Source organism: Caenorhabditis briggsae (assembly GCF_000004555.2).
Source record: "Caenorhabditis briggsae complete genome, chrV, whole genome shotgun sequence".
NCBI lineage: Eukaryota > Metazoa > Nematoda > Chromadorea > Rhabditida > Rhabditidae > Caenorhabditis > Caenorhabditis briggsae.
Genome location: NC_013488.2, coordinates 3,751,116 through 3,761,701, shown reverse-complemented (window position 1 = coordinate 3,761,701; position 10,586 = coordinate 3,751,116). Strand labels below are relative to the sequence as shown.

Here is a 10,586-nt window from a genome sequence, read left to right as displayed (position 1 = left end):
GCCCCGGAGGCCCAGACCATTCACAAAAACTGATCATTTATTATTTGTCGAATCAAGCAGGCAAAAGATTGGAATAATTTTGCAACATACAACATGTTCAACAGATGCACAAACATTTCTTTGTACTATATAAAAACATATGGTATGTAAAAAAACGAGACAAAAACGTATCGCACAAATTTGATTCTCCACAAGTGAAATTTTTTCGAAAACGCAAATTTTCAAAAACGAGTTTCAAAATGCTTGCTAGCCTAATATTATTCTCTATTATTTATCCAATAGCTACTTTAATCAGTGGAGACTGCAACTGCACTTACTACGTTCCAACTGAATCTTTAGTAAGCCATCAAAACCGCCGAAATTAAAGGGGGACTCCGACCAAAAATTTTAATTGCATTAAAATGTGTTAAAAGTTATCTATTTTTCAAATATTATTGCGAAAAAAATCAAAGAAAATCCGAAATCCCCGAAAAACGGCGTTGAAAATGAAAAAAATTCAAAAAATGTGCCGCCGAGGGACGAGGATNTTCAGTGAGAAACCTAGCCCACGGCACCTGACAGCCTTTTTTTCAAGTCGCCGAAAGTGGTTTTTTATGTTTTTTACCTGCCGGACATGAAATTGAAAAAAATCCGGAAAATTTGCCACATAGGAAAGGCGCCCGCTGCCGTGGCCTAGGTTTCTCACTGAAAATCCTCGTCCCCCGGCGGCACCTTTTTTTTGCATTTTTTTCCTTTTCAACGGCGTTTTTTTGGTAATTTCGGATTTTTTTTGAATTTTTTCGCAATAATATTCGGAAAATAGATAACTTTTAACACATTTTAATGCAATAAAAATTTTTGGTCGGAGTCCCCCTTTAAACACTAATACTCCTTGGCTGTCGTATCTATAAAACTTGGGGCTCACATAAGAAATTTGATCTAGCCGTAGATCAAAAGTATCCAAAAATCTAGCCTTCAGATATTCATCTGATTCCGCGTTGGGCGAATACCCATATAGGAGAGCGGATGTCCACCATATCGCGTATACAAAAGGAGCCATGAATAGTAGATAGTACTTTTTGCCGGAAAGGTAGCAATGGTGAAATGTGCTAAAAACAAAATACAGATTTTTTCTTAAAGACATGTTTTAACAAACCTATCAGTGACACTGTATCGGTACATAAAATGGGAAGCTAGGATGGCCATGCACATTCCAAAAGTGACGCAATATGCGATGACCAGAGCCATTGAGACAATAGAAGGAACCCATGAATTTGGCAGGTACTCACGGAATACCACAACTGCGAATCCATGAGCAAAGACGGTCTGGAAGGTAGGAACCACGAAAAATGAGAAAAAACTAAAAAGGGTGAGGTTCCTTCTATTACAGGTTTCACGGTACTTACAGACCTTCAAATACCTAAACCTGTAGTAGAAGGTCCTCTTATCTTTTAAATTTGAGCCAATTTATCTCAGTTCCTGTCAAAGATATCAAAAAGTGATTAACTGATAAAATGCTCATCATAATATCAGTAACATGTTATCAGTTGACACATTTTTGAAATCTTTCATACTAACCATGAAAAATGACCAAAAACTAGACAGTGTGCGGATCCTTGGCGATTTGACGTTAAATTCGGTTTTATGTTTTCCCCAACTCACCACATCCGCTGCGCCATCCAACATTGCGTAATACATCTCAAAAACTGATGTAAAACCATCAGCTGCTTGTAGCTCCCCATCTTGTTCGGAGACTTTTTCCAGATCAGCCAACACAGAAATAGATTCAAAAGAAGCGAAACACAAGTTGACGCGAGCTGAACATACGAAGCCATTCTCAACTCTGACCGTTCTTAATTGTGTTCCCTTTTTTATATGAGTGTCCTCGTTATACTCCTTGGGGGCTGTAGGTATTCTGAAAATAAAGTAAGCTAATGAGAAGTGGTTTTGTCTAGGAATTTATTACGTCGAAGAGATTTTTGGAACTACAAGAATGTTCGGTTTTGTGATAGTATGTTGATTGTTGATCAAGAAAAACTAATATTGAGGATTTCATTCAAAATTAAGATAATTTTTTAAATTCATCAAATTCGTAAGTTTCTAAACTCCCTAAATCAGTCTCAACCCACCTGAAATGGCCCAAAACCCATAAAGAAACATTTTGGTCATACATTCGTTTGTCTAGCCAATTGTAGCCAGGTTTGTGATATGAACTTTTGTGATCAGTCCACTGATACAGTTTATTATGTTTCCATGTCTAAGTGTGTTAATTTTTGTGTTGGAGTCTAGTGAGCACTATTTTGAAGACATCTAGAACAATTTGTGTACAGAAATGATTCGATATTTGAAGAATTCACCGACAATATTTGAATATATCCTTTTTCTTCTCGTTCTTTCGTTGTGTTTTGAACTATTCACCACTCTTCTTATCTCCACATAAATCATTTTCAAATTCTGACCATTTTCTGCGCAAAAAAGAAGTAGATAAAAGATCTTGCTACTATGAAAAACTGAGCGGGGGACTATTCTCATAAGAAGAATTTGTCTATAGTTTCATTTGATTGAAAAGTTTAGAATTTTTACAGTCTTTCAGGAAATCTGACTTACGGGCAACCCGGTCGTAAACTGGATAGAGGGACCATAAAACTATACTTGAAAACGGTCTAAAAACGGGCAAAAAACGGGGCCTGTCGGCCCCTGCCATAGTTTCTGTCAGGATTTGGACCAGCTAAATCAGAGAAGTTAGAACTGAAAAAGTACTAGAAAATAATACTATTTCAAAAACTGTACCTTGTCTATGAACCATACTTGTAGTCCGGGCCTATTCCGGGCCTTCATGGGCCCTGGCATAGTTTCTCTCAGAGTCAATATTTTTGGACCAATTGAATTTGATATGATAGAACGCGACGAGTAATACAAAATGATACTACAGTGCTCCAAAAAATGATTTTTCCACCCTCCGTGTTTACAGAAACACCTATTTAGGTCATTTTTCGTGAGAAGGTGTCAACATGAAAAATAAAGGTTTCCCTTCAAAACCTACGTACTAAAAATTTGGACCCATCACTGTAACCCAGAAACGAGATACCGGAAAAAATCCAAAAATCACGTTTTGGTCGATCCACAAAATGATGCTTCCACTCTGAAAAAGTGAGATTTTGGAGGTTTTTTAGCTCTTCGGCCACTTTTTGAAGGCCTGAATCTGAAGAATTTTGAGTATCTGCCCCCCCCCCCCCCCATACACTGAGACTTTAATACAGGGTTACTGAATTCCGGATTCCGGATATCCGTTTTCCGGATTTCCGGTTTCCGGAAACTGAATTTCCGGATTCAAAATTCCGGATCACGGTTTATGGATTCTGTATTATGTGTACTGATTTCTGTGTACTGAATTTCGGAATACGCGCTCCGGATTCTGGATTCCGGAATCCGGATTTTTCGATTCCGGTTTTCCGGATCAGCTTTTTGAATGAATTTAAACGTCCCGAGAATCTGATATTCAGGTTTTCTTGATGCGCGAGAATTTCAGGAAGTTTTCTGGTGGTTACGAGAGTTTCTGAGATTCTGAGGGATTCTGAATCAACTTGGGATTTTGAAAGATTCTCCAGGATTATGAGAGACGACTTCGATGGATCCCGCTCTAACTACCACGACCACCAAAAAGATCATCATGAAGACGAATCTCCGATTCCTTCTTCTTTTCCAGAAAGTCAGAATTCCGCGACGAAGAGGCGTTCGTCAATCTGTACATCTTATTCGAAACGAAGTTCAGTTTGATCGAACCTTCCGATAAAATTGCAGCCCATATCATCACACCTTCTGCTTTGAAATTTCTTCTGGACAATCTCAAATTTCGTTTTTGAAAGTCTTAGTAGTCAGAGCGAAATCCGGAACCGTCTCTCATAATCGTGGAGAATCTTTCAAAATCCCAAGTTGATTTAGAATCCCTCAGAATCTCAGAAGCTCTCATAACTTCCCGGAAACTTCCTGAAACTCTCGCTCGTCAAGAAAACCTGAATATCAGATTCTCGGGACGTTTAAATTCATTCAAAAAGCTGATCCGGAAACCGGAATCGAAAAATTCCCGGTTCCAGAATCCAGAATCCGGAGCACATATTCCGAAATTCAGAACACAGAATTCAAGACCCATAATACAAAATCCGAAAACCGTGAACCGGAATTTTGAATCCGGAAATTCAGTTTCCGGAAACCGGAAATCCGGAAAACGGATATCCGGAATCCGGAATTCAGTAATCCTGTATTGAAATCTCAGTGTATGGGGGTCAGATACTCAAAATTCTTCAGATTCAGGCCTTCAAAAAGTGGCCGCAGAGCTCAAAAACCTCCGAAATCTCACTTTTTCAGAGTGGAAGCATCATTTTGTGGATCGGCCAAAACGTGAATTTCGGATTTTTTCCGGTATCTCGTTTCCGGGTCACGGTGATGGGTCCAAATTTTTTGTACGTAGGTTTTGAAAGGAGGCCTTTATTTGTCATGTTGACACCTTCTCACGAAAAATGACCTAAATAGGTGTTCCTGTAAACACGGAGGGTGGAAGCATCATTTTGTGAAGCCCTGTATTTGATAAACTGTATATCTTGTCTAACAAAGTTACAAACAAAAAAGTACGAAAAAAAGCAGGCCCGGTCCGGGCCTTCCGGGCCGTCCGGGTAAAGCCACTTGATGGCCTGTAACTTTGTTCATAGACAAGATACAGTTTATCAAATAGTATTATTTTGTAGTACTCGTAAAGTTCTACCATATCAAATTTGATGGGTCCGAAAATATTGACTCTGAGAGAAACTATGCCAGGGCCCGCGAAGGCCCGGCAAGGCCCGGATTACACGTATGCTATGAATAGAGACGAAACGGAACGACAAGGATTGACATCTTTTTGACTTGTAACTCTGTTCACGAATGAGGTACAGTTTTCCAAATATTATAATTTTGTAGTACTCGTCAAGTTCTATCATATTTAAATTAACTAATCCGGAAACTTTCATCCTTAAAGAAACTATGGCAGACCCCGCCTGGACCCAATTTTCTAGGATTGATTCTTATTCACTTTCTGGTTTCCGGTTCAATTGACATGCAAAAGATAAGCGATTTTTGATTCCTATTATAATATCCAAATGTGTGTATTTAGATTGATCACGAAAAACTTTTACCCGCGGCGCACCTGCGACTTGAATTACGATTCGGGGTTTTTGTGTTCATTCACAAAGAAATATGGATCTGAGAGGCGTCAATTGTAAGGAAACGCGTACTTTCGGTACATTTTCTGAAGCTTCGAGATTTTCCGTTGATTTTTTCTCTAAAATACTTTGGGTCTATACCAAAAAAGAGGTCACCAAGGTAAGGGCCAGGTCTCCCATTATGGTACCGTCGGTCACAAATAGGTACGCTTGGTCCCATCGATTGTAAGAGCAGTACCGACATGACGATCGTGATCCCATCCCTCCGACCATCGTCCCATTACCCTTGCAACAATCCCATCATGGTCAAGGTACCATGGCAAGGTTCATGTGACCATGGTCGGAGGGAAGGGTCCCTCCTTGAGATCTCTCTTCTGCTATAGATCTAAAAATTTTATGTACTTCTTTTGAAAATGTCACCCCTTCGGTAGTATATTCTCCTTCTACAATCCATTGCTTTCATAACGATAATTATATAAGAACGAAGAATTTATTAAACGATCCGGTTCGATTCTAAAAATGAATGCATTTTTTTCAGTGATGACTCTGAAAAAAGTAGATGACAATCTTCAAAATTCAGAGAAGCCTTTTTCAAAATCCCGTGTGATCAAAAGGATCCCTTGGTACTCTTTCAGATAACTTTAGATATACGAAAAAAAAAGAGTTTTGTAGACTACGACAAGACTTTTTCTGAGTACCAAGATCTATTATCTACTGCATGTGACTTGGAGAAAAAAGATGGATTCGGGAGATAGAAGGAATTGTTCAAGAGTTCAATTCCCTTTGAATCGTTTTCTAACTTATATTGTGAAAGAAGGCAAGACAATAAAAAAAATGTTTAAAGATGTTTTGCCTAGAGAACTCCCATAAGACGTTGAGACCATGAGGCATGTCAGGGATAGAGTTCCGCTACCGGCTGAGCTATACCGGCTGCCGACCAATGGTACAAGCTCGGCGCGATTATGTTCCCCAATCTGTCCCTCAAACTCCTCAAACTCAAACTTCTTCCTGCCGCTTTAAACATCCCGAAGAGAGTGATATTTCTAGTTCCCTATGCATTTGTCTTCTTAGATTCAAAATCTCCAAAATCGACTGCACTTTCTATTTATCCTTTTTTTTGTTTCAAATTGTCGTTTCTAAAGAAACCCGGAACGCATAGTGAAGTCTCGATCTTGTGATTATTATCGCAACGAATACACTGGATGTTTATAAATTCAATTTTCGAACAAAAAATAAGTCCAACATGGAATATGAAGATACTAGGATTTTCTAAGCACACCTAGTTTTTTTTTGATCACCTACCAGAAGAGAGGTTCCAGAAAGATGCTCACGGTACCATCGATAATAAAAGTGGGTCTAAGATGAAGACCGTGGTCCCATCTCTTTGACCATGTCCCTTTAACCATGTCCCATCCCTTTGACTACCCTTTCAAGATTCCATCTTCTTGGACACGGTCCTATTTTCGGTGCACGGTCTCAGTGGTTCTTCGGTCCCAGTGGTCCCAGCGGTTCCACCGTGGTTCTTCTAGGACAGCTTTTATAGTCAATGGGATTGATGGACTCTGTTTGGGACCACCCACCTGGGATAGACCCCCAAAAACTGGTCCGATTTCTCTAAAATTACTTTTCTCCCCTAGTTTTCAAAATGTTGGTATACCGAAGCTACGATTTGTCTCCGAACTACGATAGATGTTATCGCTTCGCGATTTTACAAAAAAAACGCCAAAGCTGTCACGAATCACGATTCTCCTAGTTCTTGAGAATCAATCTACATACATTTCTGTTATGAATAAATAGTCACTGGTTGGACCCCCTCGGCTAAGAATGCTATGTATTGATAATTTTCATTCTCAGGTACTTTGTCCAGAAGTTTTAAGATTTTTTCGAAGTTCTAAAAGTAGTGTTTTAGAAACTTTAGGATTCAGAAATTTTGAGTTTTCGAAATTTCAAGATTCGGGAATTTCGATACAATTTTGCTATTATGAATAAACTCTTTTAATGGTATCTTTACGTCGTCTTCTTACACATACATCATATGACTTTTCGAGTCGGAAAAATCGTTCGATAGTTCCTCGAAAACTTGATAAAAATCTCCGTTCAATGCCTAACATGAAATGCATTCATTTTTTGGTCACGCCTCCTTCAAAAATATAGTGAATCCACAGTATTTTTTTGCTTCTTTCAAAATTTATCTGACCCGAATGACACCTATAAAAGGACAATGGGTGTCAGGAATTATATTAATTTCTTTCTTCGGACGCTTTTTTGATTTTTCTAGCCATTTCTAATCCCAAAAATTCATTCAATTTCTTCAGAAGCAAAATGTCACCTTTCGAGAACATGGAACTCTCTGAAGTGGATTCCATGTACTCCTCTTCTGCATCATCTCCATCCTCCTTCACGTCTTCTGAAGAGTGTTGTGCAGTTTGTGGAAATGAAGTGGTGAATAGTAGTCGTTACGGAGCACCAGGATGTCTTGGATGCGTTGTTTTCTTCAGAAGAGCCATCGTAAGAAATTCGACTTTCAAATGTCTTCGAGATGGAAACTGTAACATCACTAATGGTAAGATGACGTCAGAATTCAAAATCAAAGTTTATTTTTCCAGAATACCGATGTGCCTGTCGTTTCTGCAGACTTCAAAAATGTTTTACAGTCGGAATGCGACCTGAAGCCATCCAACGAAGGGATCTAGTGGGTCCACGAAGCCCTGTTGATCCAAAGTCCAGTTTGAAGAACTTGATAGATCCTGTCGCAGCTTCGGAGAATGATACTGATGGTTAGTTAGAACTTTTGTGGTTATGCTGACCTTCTAAATTTGTAGATTCCTCCAACCTGCTCCAAAACCTAGTCCTCCTTCAAAACCAACAAACCTCCAAAGCGTTGCAATACTTCACTGAGAACAACTTATTAAGCTCCACTGAAAATTCACGACGAGCAGATTCCAACGATGTGAACCTCATGCTAAAACTATGCATGAACCAGGCTTCGGAATGGGGTCGCCAGCTAAAACCATTCAAAAGAATATCCATTGAATCCAAGCAGAGTATTCTTGCGGAATACGGTTTCGCCTTCTTGCTAGTCGACCAGGGCTTCAAGACTGCTAGAGAGGCGAAGGATGGATTCTGGATTCTTCAGAATAACACTTTTATGAATGCCGACTATTTTTTGGGGATGCCTAAGGGATATGAATTTGAGAAAACCACAAATAAGAAAGCAGAGTTGCATGAAAAATTTGTAACGGATCTGCTAAACAGTGTTGCCAAACCATTCAGAGACTTGGAAATTGATGAAATCGAATGTGCTGCATTGAAAACTGTGCTCCTCCTGACACGTAAGAGTTCTGAGAGGAATCAACTGATAATTAAGCATTCATTGTTCAGCTTCATTCTCCAAACGAGCTGTGTATGCTGGTCAGGAAGGCTACGTGGCATCGGTTCACACTCAATGTATGGAAGAACTTATGGAGCATTCATTGAACATGTTTCCGGACCGTGGAGAAGAAAGATTCGGCGAAATTCTCTTGTTGATCAGCTCGATTCGTTGTGGAATCAAAGCAATTTACAATCAGACGCGCGTTTCTGATGTGTTCAATTTCTTCGAGTTTGATTCAGTGGTTAGGGATATTTTGTTGTGTTAAGCGGTGCCAGCTAGAAATTTGATTCGACGGGTTCGTTTTTTGTTGTAGTCTCGATGTTTTTTTAATGAACGGATTTTGTATAAAACTATGTTCTTGTCTAACTATTTTGACTGTTTTGGTAGAATGTCATTTGCACTTTGAGTTCAATTATTTCTATTTCCGTAAGAGAGATATAAAATCAATCAGCTGATAAATTGTTTACCATAACACCGAAAACATTTTATCAGCTGACAGGTTCGTTATATCTTGACTAAGAGCCAAGAAAATAAAGCTCAAACTTGACATTGTGGGGGCCCTTCTATTACAGGTTTCATGGCAACTGTGTTGGTAGGGTGCCACCGTATACTTGCACTTTGAGCTTAACTACCTTAATTTCTGTAAGAGATATAAAAAGTTGGCAACCAATAATATGTTTGTCATAGTATCACCAACTTATTCCTGCTCTGCAAGTTTTTGATATCTCTTACAAAACTCGAGATAATTGAGCCAATAGTCTTTGAGCTGACATAAACAGTCTCTGGTTTTCAGAGCAGAGATCTCCAAAGAATACAATAAAAAATGGAGACGCAGAGAAAAACGATGTGTTTTTCGTTTTTCCAAGATAAAAAATTGTCTAAACCATCGTTAGAAAATTGAGAAAATTGAGATAATCGAGCTCAATGTGCAAGTATACGATGGCATTCTATTAGTGTCATTTTCCTCCAATGTTTTTTTTTGCTGGGAGTATCAAAAGTATCTTTTTATGAAGGTCTAAATAGGCTGCAACTGAAAACATACATTTTATTGAAGACTGAAAAACAATGCTTTAAACGATGATGACATGAAGTTTACTAATTTTCGAAACTTCACCTAGACTAAACCACAAATCTATTGTTTTCTAATAATATCCTTTCGTTCATTTGTGCCAATACAGAAGATGGTTTTAAGATTCAATCTGTTCCGGCGATACTTTTTTCTCCAGATTAGGCATGAAAATTTTTCTTTTCGCAACGCTAATTGTCATCTAGAATAAAGGTCCCATTCTTGTATTCATAGCCTACGTGACCCATGTGAAAGCAGTTTTGACTGGGCCTGAGAAAGCTGCGACCGGCAGCAAATGCAATTTTGAACAGCTTTGATTTCTAGGAAAGAATCTCTCTGCACACTGACAGAACACTGACCCCTTCTCTTCTCTTTTCACATAAAACATTGAAACGAGAGAAAAACAGATGGGAAAAAAAACAACGAAAAAAATATGGAGAAGAATTGTATATGGAGAAGGACACAATATGGAGAAGAATTGAAAACTTAGAGATACCAAGGCCAACACAAATGCCACTTTTCGTTCTCTTGTTTCTTGTTTCATTCGCTCTTTTTTCTCATGATGTGAGTGCGAAGAGCATTTTCCGAATTTCTAGGTGAATTTCGAGAAATTAAAATTTTGAAATTCTAAATAATTTTGTGCAAAAATGCTAAAAAACTAGCATCAAAAAGATTGCCACATTTTGACCCGATATATTTCGGTCTCAGGAAAAAGTATCGGAAAGTGTCGAACTGAAAAAACGCTTATCATAATATCAAAAACCAGCAAGCTGGTGCTCCTTCGGCGCGATTTAATCTACTTTTTACTGGTTCATCACTTCACTTCTCACTTTTTCTTAAAGGGTCACGTATGTCTAAAATGTTTTGTGTAGATCAAATATATACCAAAAAACACTTGCTCTTGAGATGTGCCCACTGGAGCATAAAAGGTATGGTTCAGGAGTTCGGCTATAATTCGGCTCAAAATGATCCA

The 10,586-nt window shown here is 38.6% G+C and overlaps 2 protein-coding genes across 2 annotated transcripts in view; one reads left to right on the top strand and one right to left on the bottom strand.

Moving 5' to 3' along the window:
- The window catches only part of CBG10361, a gene marked incomplete at both ends in the record, with an annotated part of 3,185 nt that extends 1,371 nt beyond the window's left edge, over positions 1–1,814 (bottom strand). The window contains 4 exon segments of the mRNA XM_002635674.1: positions 869–1,088; positions 1,136–1,305; positions 1,642–1,692; positions 1,695–1,814. Coding sequence (XP_002635720.1) covers positions 869–1,088; positions 1,136–1,305; positions 1,642–1,692; positions 1,695–1,814 — 561 coding nt within the window.
- A 5,682-nt stretch (positions 1,815–7,496) lies between these two features.
- CBG10360 lies at positions 7,497–8,812 on the top strand (the record flags this gene model as incomplete). Its single annotated transcript, XM_045236842.1, has 4 exons — positions 7,497–7,737; positions 7,781–7,951; positions 7,997–8,506; positions 8,556–8,812. 4 exons carry the CDS (start codon positions 7,497–7,499, stop codon positions 8,810–8,812), a joined length of 1,179 nt encoding a protein of 392 aa, XP_045094258.1.
- Between the last annotated feature and the right edge of the window lie 1,774 nt (positions 8,813–10,586).